This window comes from Nerophis ophidion, linkage group LG11 (assembly GCF_033978795.1).
Source record: "Nerophis ophidion isolate RoL-2023_Sa linkage group LG11, RoL_Noph_v1.0, whole genome shotgun sequence".
In the NCBI taxonomy this organism is placed as follows: Eukaryota; Metazoa; Chordata; class Actinopteri; order Syngnathiformes; family Syngnathidae; genus Nerophis; species Nerophis ophidion.
The window spans coordinates 6,679,748-6,699,747 of NC_084621.1; the positions used below are offsets into that span (position 1 = coordinate 6,679,748).

Genomic DNA, 20,000 nt, shown 5'->3' on the forward strand with positions numbered 1-20,000 from the left:
TTTCTTCTGCATGCTTTTCAAAATAAGAGGCGGTGTTTGTTTGCCAGTAACAAATGTATATCTTCATGCTTTTCAAAATAAGAGGCGGTGTATGTTTGCCAGTAGGAGCTCTCTATCTTCTTCATGCTTTTCAAAATAAGAGGCGGTGTTTGTTTGCCAGTAAGTGATTTATATCTTCTTCATGCTTTTCAAAATAAGAGGCGGTGTTTGTTTGCCAGTAAGAAATGTATATCTTCTTTGTGCTTTACAAAATAAGAGGCGGTGTTTGTTTGCCAGTAAGAGATTTATATCTTCTTCATGCTTTTCAAAATAAGAGGCAATGTTTGTTTGCCAGTAGGAGTTCTATATCTTCTTCATACTTTTCAAATAAGACACAGTATTTGTTTATGTTTCGCTTCCCCGTGACGTAAATACATGACTCAAATTGAAGGAACCGTGGCTTTAAAACTCTTATTGGTTTTATTTTCACTGTTATTAGATATATATCTGTATACATATGTGTGTGTATATATATATATATATATATATATATATATATGTAGGTGTGGGAAAAAATCACAAGACTACTTCATCTCTACAGATCTGTTTCATGAGGGGTTCCCTCAATCATCAGGAGATTTAAAAAAAAAAAAAAAAATCTCCTGATGATTGAGGGAACCCCTCATGAAACAGATCTGTAGAGATGAAGTAGTCTTGTGATTTTTTCCCACACCTACATATTGCGCTCTACCACGGTATCGAGCACTATTCTCCGGATAATCCAATCAAGACATATATATATATATATATATATATATATATATATATATATATATATATATATATATATATATATATATATATATATATATAATATGTGTGTGTGTGTGTGGGGGAAAAATCACAAGACTACTTCATCTCTACAGAACTGTCTCATGAGGGGTTCCCTCAATCATCAGGGGATCTCCTGATCAGCAGGAGATTCCGACACACACACAGATATATTGTGCTCTACCACGGTATCAAGCACTATTCTCTGGATAATCTAATTAAGACATGTATGTATATATATATATATACATATATATATATATATATATATATATATGATAAATGGGTTGTACTTGTATAGCGCTTTTCTACCTTCAAGGTACTCAAAGCACTTTGACACTACTTCCACATTCACACACACATTCACACACTGATGGAGGGAGCTGCCATGCAAGGCGCTAACCAGCACCCATCAGGAGCAAGGGTGAAGTGTCATGCTCAGGACAACACGGACATGACGAGGTTGGTACTAGGTGGGGATTGAACCAGGGGACCCTCGGGTTGCACACGGCCACTCTTCCACTGCGCCACGCCATATATATATATATATATATATATATATATATATATATATTAGGGGTGTAACGGTACGTGTATTTGTATTGAACCGTTTCGGTATGGGGGTTCCGGTTCGGTGTGGAGGAGTACCGAACGAGTTCCTCACAAACATATGAAGTAGCCGCCTATGCTTAAGTCTTAACAAGCTGCTCCACTCTATTCCACCTCTGTCTCCTGCACAGCATCCTGCATTGTCCTTCCCACACAACCATCTGATTGGTTACAACAATAGCGGTAACAAGCCAATCAGCAGTGCGTATTCAGAGCGCATCTAGCCAGCGCTTCAGCATCAAGCAGATAGGTGGAGGAGGATGTGGAGGAGCAGCAGCTTTACTTTGAGTTCCTCCCGGATGACAGAGCTTCTCACCCTATCTCTAAGGGAGAGACCCGCCACCCGGCAGAGGAAACTCATCTCGGCCGCTTGTCCTTTTGGTCATGACCCAAAGCTCATGACCATGGGCTTTTTTTGCCGATATTCCGATATTGTCTAACTCTTAATTACCGATTCCGATATCAACCGATACCGATATATTCAGTGGTGGAATGAACACATTATTATGCCTCATTTAGTTGTGATGCTCAGCTGGATGCATTAAACAATGTAACAAGGTTTTACAAAATAAAATAACTCAAGTTATGGAAAAAAATCGCCAACATGGCACTGCCATATTTATTATTGAAGTCACACAGTGTATTATTCTTTTTAACATGCCTTAAAACAGCAGCTTGGAATTTAGGACATGCTCTCCCTGAGAGAGCATGAGGAGGTTGAGCTGGGCGGGGTTGATTTAAAAAAAAAAAAAAAAAGAAAAAAAAGTTGCAGTTCCTCTTTAGAAAGGAAACTAAACCACTGAACTAGGCTGTTTTAAAAAGACATTTATTTGCATCTCTTAAATAGGACAAGGCAGCACAACATAAACTCTTGTTCCTTAAGAAATTTAACCGAATATCGTGGCAATATCTAGACTAACATGGATATTTTTGTATGTGCTTACTGCCGATATTACATTTTCAATGTTTGGCTCAATGAAAACATAGACATTGCATCACTTCATCTTTTTTTAAACTCCATCGGTCTCCTGTCTTCTACCTTTTTTTTTTTTTTACCTGCAAGCTTAAGTCCACATAAAAATACTTCCGGTTAAACTCAGTGTCTCAAATGAATTGGCAAAAAAAAAAACGAGCACAGTGACTGTTGCATGTTTTGTCCATTTTCCCCTCCTTGTGAAATCGCTGCCAGTTATTGGAAACTACAAATAAAAGAGAAGTGAATCTGAAAAAACGGAACATTTGAAAATGAAAACCAGTGACACAAACAAAAATATCTGGGGAAAAAAAGTGTGTTTCATTTATGTAGCCTTTTTTTTCTAGTGATTCAAAGCAGTTTACATAGTGAGACCCAGTATCTAGTGTGGGTGGCACTGGGAGCAGGTGGGTCAAGTGACTTGCCCAAAGACACAAGACAAGGATGGCGGAAGCGGGGATTGAACCTGGAACCCTCAAGTTGCTGGCGTGGCCGCTTTACCAACCGAGCCAGGCCGCCCCATTTTCCCAATACCCAAACTTACTCGCAGAGTTCTAGCTCAATAGGTGTGCCAGGTGGTACCTATTTTGGGTCAAAATGCAGCCGTTTCACCGAGTCATGTTTGAATCGATACCAAAATATTGATACCGTTGATACCATATCTTTATGTTTAATTTTGATACTCAAATCAGCGTATCGATACTTTAATTCAGGGGTGTCCAAACATTTTCCTCTAAGGGCAGAGGATACTGAAAAGTCCGAGACTGCAGGGACCATACTGATATTTTTGTATTTAAAAAAAAATGCTAACAACAAATATTGTTGTGTGTTATTAATTCGAACATTTCAGCTTATCGTTACATATCGATTTTTTTTGTTGCTGTTTTTCTGACATTTTTACTTTTTGTTTTTTTCATAAAAGAATAGAATAAAAATAATAACATGATTGTGTAACTGCATAACCTAATGTTTGCTAACACATTTAACGGTGTTCATCCATCCATCCATTTTCTACCCCTTGTCCCTTTCGGGGTCGCGGGGGGCGCTGGAGCCCATCTCAGCTTCACACGGGCGGTAGGCGGGGTACACCCTGGACAAGTCGCCACCTCAGTGTTTATTGTGGTTGTGGTAATTAATTCACAAGTTAGTATTACATTTAGAGATGTCCGATAATATAGGACTGCCGATATTATCGGCCGATAAATGCTTTGAAATGTAATATCGGAAATGATCAGTATCGGTTTCAAAATTATCTGTATCGTTTTTAAAAAGTCAAATTCATGACTTTAAAACGCTGCTGTGTACACGGACATAGGCAGAAGTACACAAACCTTAAAGGCACTGCCTTTGTGTGCCAACCCAGTCACATAATATCTACGGCTTTTCACACACACACAAGTGAATGCAAGGCATACTTGGTCCACTGCCATACAGGTCACACTGAGGGTGGCCGTATAAACAACTTTAACACTGTTACAAATATGCGCCACACTGTGAACCCACACCAAACAAGAATGACAAACACATTTCGGGAGAACATCCGCACCGTAACACAACATTAACACAACAGAACTAATACCCAGAACCCCTTGCAGCACTAACTCTTCCGGGACTCTGCAATATACACCCCCCGCCTCCCTAACCCTGCCCACCTCAACCTCCTCATGCTCTCTCAGCGAGAGCATGTCCCAAATTCCTTGCTGCTGTTTTGAGGCATGTAAAAAAAATAATGAACTTTGTGACTTGAATAATAAATATGGCAGTGCCATGTTGGCATTTTTTCCATAACTTGAGTTGATTTATTTTGGAAAACCTTGTTACATTGTTTAATGCATCCAGCGGGGCATCACAACTAAATTAGTTATAATAATGTGTTCATTCCACCACTGTATATATCGCTATGGGTAATTTACAGTTGGACAATATCGGATATCGGCAAAAAAGCCATTATCGGACATCTCTAATTACATTTTTTTAGTTAACTTACTTAACTTAGTTTATTTTTAAGGTATATTTTATTTTCCATTTATAAAGGTTCTAAGGTTTTAGATCTTGGATGTCTAACCGTTTTCCATCGAGGGCCACATACTGAAAAGTCAAGTGAGGGGCGAACGGCATTTTCATATTTTTAATTAACACTATGATTAACAAAGTGTTCATCATAGTATGTCATTAATTATTAGCTTACGAATTCCAGCTTTTCCTCACCACGTCATATTTAAAAAAAATGTTTTTAACTGTTGTTTTTTTTAGATAGATGTGTATAGATGGATGTTTTTATTTAAAAATACACAACGTAGACGTTAGGTTTATTTTTGCACAAAGTATCAGATCAGTATCGCTGAAACCAGCCTGAATTTTACTGAGTCTCGGAAGGGAAAGAAAATCTGTGGTTTTGCACATCAATTTGTGCAGCGGTTGGGAGAGTGGCCGTGCCAGTAACCCGAGGGTTCCTGGTTCAAACCCCGTCTACCAACCTAGTCACCTCTGTTGTGTCCTTGAGCAAGACACTTCACCCTTGCTCCTGATGTGTCGCGGTTCGGGCCTTGCATGGCAGCTCCCGCCATCAGTGTGTGAACGTGTGTGTGAATGGGTAAATATAGAAATAGTGTCAAAGTACCTTGAAGGTAGAAAAGAACTATACAAGTATAACCCACTTTTCACAGGAGGCACAACGGGTAAAGAAAAAGAAAATCCTAAACCACAAGAATGAACTTTCAGTTCCTACAATGAGAGAGTAAAAAAGTCTTGGGTCTGCGGTCAACCCTACAAAATAATTTCCGGAATAAAAACTCTGTGGGAACATGTCATGAATGTGAGAACTTTGCAATTGGCAGGTTGGAGGAAGTGGATCTTCCACCTGTTGGTGCCAAAGACGTTCTGGTTAAAATCCTGGCGTCTCCCATCAACCCAGCTGATATCAACATGATCCAAGGTAATCCTTCTATCTGTCCCTGCAGGAATTTGAGATGTCACATTCACGCCAATTCAACCAATCACCGCAAAACCTGCGTGGCCTTGGGGCAGTAAGATGATTCTATGTGTCGACATTGAAACATCCTTCTTCATACTGCATTAATGTATAAAATGAGCATATGTTAATGTAGTATGTGTCAGGCTTGCCCCTGACAGTTTGGTTGTGTTTTAGTTTTTCCTTTGTGTGTGTGTGTGTCTTTAGTTCCTGTCAGCACTCTTATTTTGGTTGAGTTTCCTGTTTTTCTCCCTGAGTGCTGTGTCCCCTCAGCTGCGGCTGATTGGCACCTGGCCACACCTGGTGTCAATCAGCCAGGCTCCTACTTCGACCTGTTTTCTCCTCCAGTCAGTGCTGGATTATTGTGTCGATGTCATTTCTACTTGTCCTTCCTACTGGTCGTGTCATTGCAGCGTAGCAGTAAGCTATATTAGGTAGCTGTTTGTAGCTTACTGTCGTTTGTTCCCTGCTTCCAGTTTGTTTGTTCATAGCCAAGTTTGTTATCCGCCTCGTACGCGCCTTTTGTTGGTACCCTTTTGTTTGTTGTTGTAGTATTTTAATTAAATCATGTTTTCCTATTTAATGCCTGACACCGTTTCTACATCTTAGTGTTCGTCACAAACTCAATGTGACAGTATGAACAAGAATGTTTTTATTAATTGATTATCTGCATCAAGTGTTCATTTAAGGCTAAGGTAAAATTTTGAGATGTATATCGTGCATCGTGACATGGCCTAAAAATATTGAGATATTCAAAAAGTGCCATACCGCCCAGCCCTACTACCAACTAAGATGCGCATCAAAACCAAACAGCTGGTGTGTAATAAGTACAATACTTACAGTATTAACACTTCATAGGGCGCAACAGACAGCAAACACCACCTGACAAACACACCATCTACACTACTTTCTAATGTAATGGACTTGCAATTGCAAGTTAGTGTCATACTGAATGAAACAAGATATAACAATTTTTGAATGTCTACCGCTTGTCAATTTCGGGGTGACAGGGGGTGCTGGAGCCTATCTCAGCTGCATTCGGGCAGAAGGAAAGTAGCCCAAAGCTGCCACAAATGATTGGAGGATGCGGGAAGAACTGTGGATCACATCGGACTGTCCACCCCGCAGGTTTTGAGGACCAGTCATAGACAATTTAGAGTGAAAAGCAAATTTATTTCCACCCGCATACAAAACATTCTAACTCGGATTGTTTCCCTAGCTTTGAGACTCTCCTGAAGGACAGTGCGGCAAAGACACAACATACTCCCTTCTTGTCTCTCATGGACACACACCTGTTGTTGTTGACTTTGGACTAGTGACTGTACACCTACTCAGTGGCCTAGTGGTTAGAGTGTCCGCCCTGAGATCAGTATGTTGGGAGTTCAAACCCTGGCCGAGTCATACCAAAGACTATAAAAATGGGAGCCATTACCTCCCTGCTTGGCACTCAGCATCTAGGCTTGGAATTGGGGGTTTAATCACCATAAATGATTCCCGGGCGTGGCACCACTGCTGCCCACTGCTCCCCTCACTTCCCAAGGGGTGATTAAGGGGATGGGTCAAATGCAGAGGACTTTTTTCTCCACACCTGGTGTGCGTGTGCCAATCATTGGTACTTAAACTACATCAAAACTGCGCGAACAGAGGCACACTGCAGGCTTACACACAAACGTGCATCCAAAAAATATACGCCACACATACAAACCCAGCCCCCCCACACCCAACGCCCTCGACGCAAATCCCATAGGAGTGATGAAGGGATGGTCCGCGCCTGAGAGCTGCGACCTACCATCATGAACCCGAACTCCCTTCCCTCTGTTGCTAGATATCTGGAGATGTACATTGTAATATGTATATGTGCTTTGCTATGGAGGTTTTTTCCCACTCCAGACTGGGCCCCTTAGGAGCCCAGTCTAGATTGGATTTTTTTACTCATCCTTCCCCAGCGTTTACCTTTTTCCCCATCTTTTACGTACGGGGCGTCTTGTGACGACCCAACAGCGTTCTTGTTCTGTGACCCAGCACACTATTTGTTTGTCTCATCTTCAAGGGGTTTGTGCTGAAAACAAAGTTTTGTTGTACTTGTGCAATGACAATAAAGATCTATCCATCTGTCGCCTTATTTTTATTTGACTTTTTTTAATGTTTGGCCAGAATTGTATTTTTTTAAAAAGCAACCCATTCACAGTTCGACACGTGTGAATAGCAGAAAGATTGAAAGTATTCTGTGCTTTTTCAGGGACGTACGCTATCCTCCCCGACCTCCCTGCTGTCGGCGGCAACGAGGGAGTGGGCCAGGTAGTGGAGGTGGGCAGCCAGGTGACGTCTCTCCAAATAGGAGACTGGGTCATCCCCAAAGATGCCAGTCTAGGTAAACGATCAAACCTGTCGTGCATGGGTGTCAAATTGGGCCCGCCGTGTAACTTCATTTGCCCCTTGAGGCAATATGAAATTAACCCTAGACCTGGCCCGCCGGTATTTTATGGCGGCAGTTCCGCTGTAACACCGCGTTCACCGCTAATACTCATACTTGCCAACCCTCCCCATTTTCCCTGGAGACTCCCTAAAGTTCAGTGCCCCTCCTGAAAATCTCCCGGGGAAACCATTTTCCCGAATTTCTCCCAATGTCCACCCGGACAACAATATTGGCGACGTGCCATAAAGACACTGCCTTTTATCGTCCTCTACAACCGGTTGTCAAGTCCGCTTTTCCTCCGTACAAACAGCAGGCCAACCAAGTGACATAAAATATAATATATATACACACACACACACACACACACACACACTGGCCCAGTCGCATAATATCTACGGCTTTTCACACACACAAGTGAATGCAAGGCATACTTGGTCAACAGCCATACAGGTCACACTGAGGGTGGCCGTATAAACAACTTTAACACTTACAAATATGCGCCACACTGTGAACCCACACCAAACAAGAATGACAAACACATTTCGGGAGAACATCCGTACCATAACACAGCAGAACAAATACCCAGAACCCCTTGCAGCACTAACTTTTCCTCCCCGCGCCCACCTCATTATTTTATTTTCAAATGTATTAGCCTGTGGAAAAAGTCAATGTTGATATTTACTTCAGAGGGCTGCAAATAGAAAAGAGTCATTAAATTTTTTATTTAAATTTTATTTGATAAACCATTGATGTTTTTTTGAAAGTTGATTTTGCACTATTAAGTTACATAAGCGCTGCTTGTTCCATATTCAGTGTTAAAGCAAAACGGTGTAGCAAACTGAGCAATAATTCACGTTTTATTCATGCACTTTCTCTTGCTACTTCAAAGCTTGAATGTTTGATTCAGTCATTATTGTTTGATTTATTTTCAAATGTATTATTTATTGGCCTATGGAAAAAGTTTATTTTGATATTTACCTCAGAAGGCTGCAAATAGAAAAGAGGCATTACATTTTTATCTTTATTTTATTTGATATGCCATTGATATTTTTTAATTATTATTATCATTACCGTATTTCCTTGAATTGCTGTGTTCATGCTGTGTTGGCCCTACGACTTGTCCAGGGTGTACACCGCCTTCCGCCCGATTGTAGCTGAGATAGGCGCCAGAAGGGAATAAGCGGTAGAAAATGGATAGATGGATAGTATTACCGCCTGGCCAAACTGGTGACGTCACGCGTGACACTTCCCCTGTCATCATTTTCAAAATGGAGGAGGCTGATTTCAATCATTTGAAATCGCATAAAGGGAAGAAGATTAATCAATCAATCAATCAATGTTTATTTATATAGCCCCAAATCACAAATGTCTCAAAGGACTGCACAAATCATTACGACTACAACATCCTCGGAAGAACCCACAAAAGGGCAAGGAAAACTCACACCCAGTGGGCAGGGAGAATTCACATCCAGTGGGACGCCAGTGACAATGCTGACTATGAGAAACCTTGGAGAGGACCTCAGATGTGGGCAACCCCCCCCCCCCTCTAGGGGACCGAAAGCAATGGATGTCGAGCGGGTCTAACATGATACTGTGAAAGTTCAATCCATAGTGGCTCCAAGACAGCAGTGAGAGTCCCGTCCACAGGAAACCATCTCAAGCGGATCAGCAGCGTAGAGATGTCCCCAACCGATACAGGCGAGCGGTCCATCCTGGGTCCCGACGAGCGGTCCATCCTGGGTCTCGACTCTGGACAGTCAGTACTTCATCCATGGTCATCGGACCGGACCCCCTCCACAAGGGAGGGGGGGACATAGGAGAAAGAAAAGAAACGGCAGATCAACTGGTCTAAAAAGGAGGTCTATTTAAAGGCTAGAGTATACAGATGAGTTTTAAGATGAGACTTAAATGCTTCTACTGAGGTAGCATCTCGAACTGTTACCGGGAGGGTATTCCAGAGTACTGGAGCCCGAACGGAAAACGCTCTATAGCCCGCAGACTTTTTTTGAGCTCTAGGAATCACTAATAAGCCGGAGTCTTTTGAACGCAGATTTCTTGCCGGGACATATGGTACAATACAATCGGCAAGATAGGCTGGAGCTAGACCGTGTAGTATTAAGAGCTATTCAGTAGGATTTAAGGTCCAAGCTTACATCACACTCAAATGTTTACTGCATACCTTTGGTAAGTGCTGGAGTGAGAAGAGGTTTTAAAATAATTAGCGCATGCTTACTTTTACCGCATGCCTTTGGTAAGCGCAGGAGTGAGAAGAGGTTTTAAAATAATTAGCACATGCTTACTTTTACCGCATGCCTTTGGTAAGCACAGGAGTGAGAAGAGGTTTTAAAATAATTAGCACATGCTTACTTTTACCGCATGCCTTTGGTAAGCACAGGAGTGAGAAGAGGTTTTAAAATAATTAGCGCATGCTTACTTTTACCGCATGCCTTTGGTAAGCACAGGAGTGAGAAGAGGTTTTAAATTAATTAGCACCCCGGCGGCAATTCAAGGAAATACGGTATTTGAAACTCGATTTTGCATGTCACTATTAAGTTTTATAAGCCTTGATTGTTCAATATGCAATGCAAAACTTGTTTGGGTCCCTGTTAAAAGGTTCATTTGTTCAACCTTGGCCCGCGGCTTTGTTCCGTTTGACATTTTGGCCCACTCGGTATTTGAGTTTGACAGCCCTGCTGTACTGAAGACCATCTGCATAAATGCCAACTCTCCAGTGTGTTGATGTGTGTAAAAGGGATGTGGAGGACCGCCGCCGTGGTGAAGGAAGACGCCGTCATCTCAGTGCCCAATGACATTCCTCTCTTGTGTGCCGCCACCTTGGGCGTGAACCCCTGCACGGCGCTCCGAATGCTGTCGGACTTTGAGCTCCTCAAGCCAGGTACGCACAAGACTGGGATGGAGTCAGACCAAACCTATACTGCATGTGACTCTGTGGAGTTGGAGTTTTTTTGGTTTTTTCCTAAAGTCCAGGGTGATTCAAAAAGAATACGCCAAAATTATCACTAGATTTTTCAAAAATGAAAAACAATACAAGACAATAACAAAATCGAGCTTCAACACACAACTTTGAGTATTCATTTCATGCTTTACAAGTTTTTATCAAATTGAGCAAATTCTGTTGTAAAAGCACACTGCAGCGTCAATGGCCGCTAAAATAGGCCGTCTGTGTTTATCACTCAACAATATCTCTCAAATTAGGTTGATTTTCAGGTCCCAACATGTAAATGCAGTATTGTTGGCAGTTTCTGGATGTTTTTAGAGAGTATAACTGGTGTAAAGAGGAGCCTTCATCTGTTGACTCCTTTTATTTACCATTACCATTTAAAAAGCCAAGCATCCGTCCATTTTCTACCGCTTATTCCCTTTGGGCTCGCGGGGGGCGCTGGTGCCTATCTCAGCTACAATCAGGCGGAAGGCGGCGTACACCCTGGACAAGTCGCCACCTCATCGCAGGGCCAACACAGATAGACAGACAACATTCACACACTAGGGACCATTTAGTGTTGCCAATCAACCTATCCCCAGGTGCATGTCTTTGGAGGTGGGAGGGGCCTATCCCCAGGTGCATGTCTTTGGAGGTGGGAGGGGCCTATCCCCAGGTGCATGTCTTTGGAGGTGGGAGGGGCCTATCCCCAGGTGCATGTCTTTGGAGGTGGGAGGGGCCTATCCCCAGGTGCATGTCTTTGGAGGTGGGAGGGGCCTATCCCCAGGTGCATGTTTTTGGAGGTGGGAGGGGCCTATCCCCAGGTGCATGTCTTTGGAGGTGGGAGGGGCCTATCCCCAGGTGCATGTCTTTGGAGGTGGGAGGGGCCTATCCCAGGTGCATGTCTTTGGAGGTGGGAGGGGCCTATCCCCAGGTGCATGTCTTTGGAGGTGGGAGGGGCCTATCCCCAGGTGCATGTTTTTGGAGGTGGGAGGGGCCTATCCCCAGGTGCATGTTTTTGGAGGTGGGAGGGGCCTATCCCCAGGTGCATGTCTTTGGAGGTGGGAGGGGCCTATTCCCAGGTGCATGTCTTTGGAGGTGGGAGGGGCCTATCCCAGGTGCATGTCTTTGGAGGTGGGAGGGGCCTATCCCCAGGTGCATGTTTTTGGAGGTGGGAGGGGCCTATCCCCAGGTGCATGTCTTTGGAGGTGGGAGGGGCCTATCCCCAGGTGCATGTCTTTGGAGGTGGGAGGGGCCTATCCCAGGTGCATGTCTTTGGAGGTGGGAGGGGCCTATCCCCAGGTGCATGTCTTTGGAGGTGGGAGGGGCCTATCCCCAGGTGCATGTTTTTGGAGGTGGGAGGGGCCTATCCCAGGTGCATGTCTTTGGAGGTGGGAGGGGCCTATCCCCAGGTGCATGTTTTTGGAGGTGGGAGGGGCCTATCCCCAGTTGCATGTCTTTGGAGGTGGGAGGGGCCTATCCCCAGGTGCATGTTTTTGGAGGTGGGAGGGGCCTATCCCCAGGTGCATGTCTTTGGAGGTGGGAGGGGCCTATCCCCAGGTGCATGTCTTTGGAGGTGGGAGGGGCCTATCCCCAGGTGCATGTCTTTGGAGGTGGGAGGGTCCTATCCCCAGGTGCATGTCTTTGGAGGTGGGAGGGGCCTATTCCCAGGTGCTTGTCTTTGGAGGTGGGAGGGGCCTATCCCCAGGTGCATGTCTTTGGAGGTGGGAGGAGGGAACCCACACATTCACGGGGAGAACATGCAAACTCCACACAGAAAGATCCCGAGCCCGGGTTTTTATTTTTGAAAAAACAATATTTATTACCACACTTAAAAAGTACTGAGAATTGATACCACTGAGTACCAGTATCGATTAACAGCCTACTACGCTACTGTATTTTATTGTTGTCATTATGGTGGTGCTTGGAGAGCCAAGTGTTTTCTGAGGTGGTATTTTGTAAAAAAAAAAAAAAAAAAAAAGACATATCTCTGATTGTGTCAATCCAAAGTCAGCATTGTTATCTTAACGACCTTGCAGGTGATTCAGTGATCCAGAATGCAGCCAACAGTGGAGTCGGGCAGGCGGTCATTCAAATAGCTTCAGCCAAAGAAATAAACACCATCAATGTGGTCCGAGATAGGTACAGTACATCCACATCTTACACTTATGATGTATTACAGTACATTTGCATTAAAGGGGTCACATTATGATTTTTTTGTTTAATTTCTTTGTGGTCTACATAACATGGAAAGCTGTTTTTTTGGTCCAAATGTTGCATAGATTATGTTTTACAGACCATCATCTTCAAGCTGCTTTCTGACCATTTCTTCAGGATGCGCCGTTTTGTTGGCGATCTTATTTACTTCGCTTTATTTTGACTACGTCTTCCACCTGCCACCTTTGTTGTACCTTTTAGCGCTTCCATAGGGAGTCTACTGACAGATACAAGTTAGAACTTTATTGGGGATGTCCGATAATATCGGACTGCCGATAAATGCTTTAAAATGTAATATCGGAATTTATCGGTATTGGTTTCAAAATTATCGGTTTCAAAAAGTCAAATATATGACTTTTTAGATCACTCCTGTGTACACGGACGTAGGGAGAAGTACAGAGCGCCAATAAACCTTAAAGGCACTGCCTTTGCGTGCTGGCCCAGTCGCATAATATCTACGGCTTTTCACACACACAAGTGAATGCAAGGCATACTTGGTCAATAGCCATACAGGTCACACTGAGGGTGGCCGTATAAACAACTTTAACTCTGTTACAAATATGCGCCGCGCTGTGAACCCACACCAAACAAAGGCAGTGCCTTTAAGGTTTATTGGCGCTCTGTACTTCTCCCTACGTCTGTGCACACGGCGGTATTTTAAAAAGTCATTAATTTTACTTTTTAAAAACGATACCGCTAATTTTGAGACCGATACCGATAATTTCTGATATTACATTTTAAAGCATTAATCGGCGGATAATGTTTTAGCAGTCCGATATTATCGTACATCTCTACTTGAAAATGAAGCATAAAGTCATAAAATATGCCTGGGTTTATTTTGTGTTTAAAGGCCTACTGAAATGAGATGTTCTTATTTAAACGGGGATAGCAGCTCCATTCTATGTGTCATACTTCATCATTTCGCCATATTGCCATATTTTTGCTGAAAGGATTTAGTAGAGAACATCCACGATAAAGTTGGCAACTTTTGGTCGCTAATAAAAAAGCCTTGCCTGTACCGGAAGTAGCAGACGATGTGCGCGTGACGTCACGGGTTGTGGAGCTCCTCACATCTGAACATTGTTTACAATCATGGCCACCAGCAGTGAGAGCGATTCAGACCGAGAAAGCGACGATTTCCCCATTAATTTGAGCGAAGACGAAAGATTTGTGAATTAGGATATTGATAGTGAAGGACTAGAGAGAGAGAAAAAAAAAAAAGGCGACAACTCCGGGCGGCGGCAGTGTGAGTGTTTCAGATGTAATTAGACACATTTACTAGGATAATTCTGGAAGATCCCTTATCTGCTTATTGTTTTAATAGCGTTTAAGTGAGATTTTAAAGATTGTAAAAGATTGTAAAGACATACCTCGAGGTCAGATGGCTGCGGTGAACACGAAGTGTCTCAGAGAGAAGCCGAGGAGCCAAGCTCACAGCTGCCTTTTAGTGTTTGATTTTTTTTTATTAATGTTTAGACAGAGATGAACAGAACAGAAAAACAGCAATAAACTTTTTTTTTCAAAGAGAGAAAAATTAAATCAAATCAAATAAAGCTAAAATAGAAATAATACTTATTATACATAGAAGAGAAAGAACAAACATCCACCCCAAAAAGGAACACACCAAAAAAAACTAAACCTTGCTTGGATTGTCACTTATACAGTAATGACATAAAACATAAATATACTGTACGTAGACCAGTATGTAAACCAACCAGAATACTGTTAAAAAAATAAAAATCACTGTTGTACCTTTGTTGATGGTTGGTCAGAAAACACCTCCACACCCGATAAAACTTCGTTTCAGAACCCTCATCACAAGTCTCATTTTCTCTAGTTTGAGATTATATAAAACAGCTGCTGCAGGACGAGGAATAATCCAATGATTTCTCCGGTAAGATATTTATCACAATTTCCCCATCCAAAAACATGCTGGTTGACGTAGAGAAAACATGTTCGCTTGACCGCTCTGCTTCACAACAAACAAAGAAACACCAGCTGTGTCTCGGTGCTAAAGACAGCTGCAATCCACCGCTTTCCACCAACAGCATTCTTCTTTGACGTCTCCATTATTAAATGAACAAGTTGCAAAAGATTCAGCAACGCAGATGTCCAAAATACTGTGTAATTATGCGATTAAAGCAGACGACTTTTAGCCGCTAGTTGTGTAGCTGCTAATATTTCCTGACAGTCCGTGACGTCGCGCGTACACGTCGTCATTCTGCGACGTTTTCAACAAGAAACTCACGGGAAATTTCAAATTGCAATTCAGTAAACTAAAAAGGCCGTATTGACATGTGTTGCAATGTTAATATTTCATCATTGATATATAAACTATCAGACTCGCTAGTAGTGGCTTTCAGTAGGACTTTAACAGCTGCTATTCATGAGACTTCCTTTCTCCAAAGGCCGGACTTCACGCAGCTCAGTGATAGGCTGAAGGCCCTGGGAGCCAGTCACGTGATCAAGGAGGAAGCACTTCGGCGACCTGAAATGAAAGAACTGTTTCAGGTGTGTAGTTCCAGCTCATCCATTTTCTACCGCTTATTCCCTTTGGGGTCGCGAGGGACGCTGCTGCCTTCGCTACAATCGAGCCGAAGGCGGGAGGTGTGTAGTTTTGAAAGGAAATTGTATTTCTGACTGAAACAGAAAAGTATCGTGATAAACCAACAATTGGGGAAATGTGGGTCTCTGAAACTGCAGAAAAAGACGGTCAACAAAACGATTAACTCACAAGCTTTTTCTGTTTTTTTGTGTTTTTTTTTCTAAAAGTGTGATTTTTGCACAGAAGACCCTTTTTCACTTCTGATACGTGCTGATATTTGAGCCTTGGTACCGATATTGATCTGATCTTGAATTTTTACCATTGTTTTGTAGTCCATCCATCCATTTACTACCGCTTATTCCCTTTCGGGGTCGCGGGGGGCGCTGGCGCCTATCTCAGCTACAATCGGGCGGAAGGCGGGGTACACCCTGGACAAGTCGCCACCTCATCGCAGGGCCAACACAGATAGACAGACAACATTCACACACTAGGGCCAATTTAGTGTTGCCAATCAACCTATCCCCAGGTGCATGTCTTTGGAAGTGGGAGGAAGCCGGAGTACCCGGAGGGAACCCACGCATTCACGGGGAGAACATGCAAACTCCACACAGAAAGATCCCGAGCCTGGATTTGAACCCAGGACTGCAGGACCTTCGTATTGTGAGGCAGACGCACTAACCCCTCTGCCACCGTGAAGTTTTGTAGTGTTAAACGGAAAGGGTTGGATTAAGGGAAATTACTCAAATAGAGAACAATGTTAAGCAAGACTGGAATGAAATTAAAGCTGTCTTTAAAGGGGAACTTTTTTTTTTTTACCGAAACAGCTACCTTGAATTGCCGCCGGGGCGCTAATTAATTTAAAACCTCTTCTCACTCTGGCATTTACCAAAGGCATGCGGTGAATTTAAGCCTGCGCTTATAAATTTGAGTGTGATGTAAGGATACCATCATGACACTTCACCTGTCATCATTTTCAAAATGATGACACGTGCTAATAAAAATAATATTTTGCAAAACGAGTTTGACCCGGCAGTAATTCTAGGCAGGCGCGTACTATATACCCGGCGGCAATTGAAGGAAATACTGTATGTTGTATTCTTCTGGTTAATATGCCCACTGTACTGGACTGGACTGGACTGCCGTATATTTTACTTTCCTTGCAGACGTGCCCGAAGCCGAAATTAGCCTTGAATGCAGTTGGAGGCAAAAGTGCGACGGAGCTGCTTCGTCATCTACAGTGAGAGTTCTGCACAGTCTGGAGTAGAAGTGAAATATCACAATAAAGAAAAACGGTGGCTGTTTTTTTTTCAGGCCGGGGCGGTCCATGGTGACCTACGGGGGGATGTCCAAGCAGCCCGTCACCGTCCCCGTGGTAACATCAGTCCAACTTTATTCATAGAATACTTTTCATGCGTCATCAGGCCGCACGCCACATTAATTGTCTTACCTCTCGTCTTCTGTAGAGTGCTCTTATTTTCAAGGATGTGAAAATTTGTGGATTTTGGGTCACACAGTGGAAGAGAGATCACTCACACGGTGAGTTTGCTGCTGCAGGAGATCCGCTTACATTTTATTTGGATTACAATCACTTTTTCAGTGAGAAAATGTCAAGGTCGCCAGTTGTCACGTGTGCAACCAATTTGTGTGCAGCACTGCCACCTGCAGGACTAGATTGGAACACAGTTGATGTAACATTTGTATTTATCTACTTTCATCAACAGCAACACTTGACTTTAAACAAACTGACCTTTTGCTCTTTTTTCTTGAACTGTTTGATATTGCAGCAAAAATATGTTGTACATTTCATTTTAAATCCATCCATTTTTTTAATGCTTGGTGTCGCAGATTGATTTTAAGTCATTTAATAATGAGAATCAAATATAAGTTTACTGATACTCATGTAATATGGTTTGTCTTTTTGTTTGGGTGTGTGTTTTTATAGGAATGTAAATCTTTGGGCACCTATAACTATTCCATCTGATTCCAATTCTTGGGAGGACATTTAGATTAGTCCGAGTCCATGGTTCTCGCCCGGAAAAGGGTGGAGTGCCATCTCCGGGTTGGGGAGGAGACCCTGCCCCAAGTGGAGGAGTTCAAGTACCTAGGAGTCTTGTTCACGAGTGAGGGAAGAGTGGATCGTGAGATCGACAGGCGGATCGGTGCGGCGTCTTCAGTAATGCGGACGTTGCACCGTTCCGTTGTGGTGAAGAAGGAGCTGAGCCGGAAGGCAAAGCTCTCAATTTACCGGTCGATCTACGTTCCCATCCTCACCTATGATCATGAGCTTTGGTTCATGACCGAAAGGATAAGATCACGGGTACAAGCGGCCGAAATGAGTTTCCTCCGCCGTGTGGCGGGGCTCTCCCTTAGAGATAGGGTGAGAAGCTCTGCCATCCGGGAGGAACTCAAAGTAAAGCCGCTGCTCCTTCACATCGAGAGGAGCCAGATGAGGTGGTCCGGGCATCTGGTCAGGATGCCACCCGAACGCCTCCCTAGGGAGGTGTTTAGGGCACGTCCAACCGGTAGGAGGCCACGGGGAAGACCCAGGACACGTTGGGAAGACTATGTCTCCCGGCTGGCCTGGGAACGCCTCGGGATCCCCCGGGAAGAGCTAGACGAAGTGGCTGGGGAGAGGGAAGTCTGGGTTTCCCTGCTTAGGCTGTTGCCCCCGCGACCCGACCTCGGATAAGCGGAAGATGATGGATGGATGGATGGACATTTAGATTAGAATGGATTCTCAATTGAACACGATTCTTCATTTAAAATGAGTCTCACTATGTATTATTTGTTATGATAATTACACTTTTTCAAAAGAGGTTACAAGGTAAAAAAAAACCCAACCTCCTTGCATGGAAGTTGTATAGAAATGGCCTAAAAACGTCTTTTAAAATGGTTATGTGTGTATATTTACACTTTATATTATAATATATATATATATATATATATATATATATATAGTGGGGCAAAAAAGTATTTAGTCAGCCAGCGATTGTGCAAGTTCTCCCACTTCAAATGATGACAGAGGTCTGTCATTTTCATCATAGGTACACTTCAACTGGGAGAGACAGAATGTGGAAAAAAAAATCTAGGAATTCACATTGTAGGAATTTTAAAGAATTTATTTGTAAATGATGTTGGAATATAAGTATTTGGTCAAGCATTCAAAGCTCTCACTGATGGAAGGAGGTTTTGGCTCAAAATCTCACGATACATGGCCCCCATTCATTCTTTCCCTAACACGAGGAGTTGAGTTGATACCAAAATGGATACATGGATGATACAGCAGAGGATTGGGAGAATGTCATGTGGTCAGATGAAACCAAAATAGAACCTTTTGGTATAAACTCAACTGGTGGTGTTTGGAGGAAGAAGAATACTGAGTTGCATCCCAAGAACACCATACCTACTGTGAAGCATGGGGGTGGAAACATCATGCTTTGGGGCTGTTTTTCTGCTAAGGGGACAGGACGATTGATCCGTGTTAAGGAAAGAATGAATGGGGCCATGTATCCTGAGATTTGGAGCCAAAACCTCCTTCCATCAGTGAGAGCTTTGAATGGTTGACCAAATACTTATTTTCCCCCATCATTTACAAATAAATTCTTTAAAATTCCTACAATGTGAATTCCTGGATTTTTTTTCCACATTCTGTCTCTCACAGTGGAAGTGCACCTATGATGAAAATGACAGACCTCTGTCATCATTTGAAGTGGGAGAACTTGCACAATCGCTGGCTGACTAAATACTTTTTTGCCCCACTGTATATATATATAAATATACATATAGGTGGCGACTTGTCCAGGGTGTACACCGCCTTCCGCCGGATTGTAGCTGAGATAGGCACCAGTGCCCCCCGCGACCCCAAAGGGCATAAGCGGTAGAAAATGTATGGAGATATATATATATATATATATATATATATAATATACATATGCATATATGTGTGTGTTTGTATATGTATGTATATATATATATATATTTCCACAGATATGTACCTCGGCTATACATATAATTTTTTTGAATTGATTTTTATAAATTGGGCAAAAAAAAAATCAGGAAAAAGAATCGTGATTTGAATGTGAACCAATATTTTTGGTCTATTGATATTTTCGTCGGGTAGTTACAGTACCAGTCAAATGTTCACATTTAATTGCATAAAAAAGTGTTTCCAAACTCCCGCCAGGCACATTACGTAATTAGCTCGTTCAAGTAAATTCTTCTGTCCATGCATGTGATGAATAAAAACATTGTCATGATGTTCCCTAGATCCGGGAGCGTTGCGCTCCATGCTGGATGAAGTGTGCTCCCTGGTCCGCCAGGGGAAGCTGAGTGCTCCTGCCTGCAGCGAGGTGGGTCTCCATGACTACAGCAAAGCTCTGCATGCCGCCATGCAGCCTTTCACCTCTGCCAAGCAGATCCTGATCACCTGACTTGTTTTATCACTCAATAAACATCCAACACATCAGGTCCAAAGCTTATTATCTACTATCATCATGAGGAGTGTTTATTTTCAAAATA

At 42.9% G+C, this 20,000-nt stretch overlaps 1 protein-coding gene across 2 annotated transcripts in view; it reads left to right on the forward strand.

Moving 5' to 3' along the window:
- mecr (mitochondrial trans-2-enoyl-CoA reductase) overlaps nt 1-19,947 on the forward strand; it is a 20,460-nt gene extending 513 nt beyond the window's left edge. Inside the window, exons 2-10 of one of the 2 annotated variants that reach the window (XM_061914998.1) lie at nt 5,230-5,327; nt 7,603-7,734; nt 10,532-10,675; nt 12,760-12,862; nt 15,346-15,544; nt 16,646-16,719; nt 16,794-16,854; nt 16,946-17,018; nt 19,749-19,947. In XM_061914998.1, coding sequence (XP_061770982.1) covers nt 5,230-5,327; nt 7,603-7,734; nt 10,532-10,675; nt 12,760-12,862; nt 15,346-15,544; nt 16,646-16,719; nt 16,794-16,854; nt 16,946-17,018; nt 19,749-19,912 — 1,048 coding nt within the window. In that variant the 3' untranslated portion in view covers nt 19,913-19,947. The remainder of the gene's footprint in view (nt 1-5,229; nt 5,328-7,602; nt 7,735-10,531; nt 10,676-12,759; nt 12,863-15,345; nt 15,545-16,645; nt 16,720-16,793; nt 16,855-16,945; nt 17,019-19,748) is intronic. The other variant, XM_061914999.1, reaches the window with a different exon arrangement.
- The last annotated feature ends 53 nt before the right edge of the window (nt 19,948-20,000 follow it).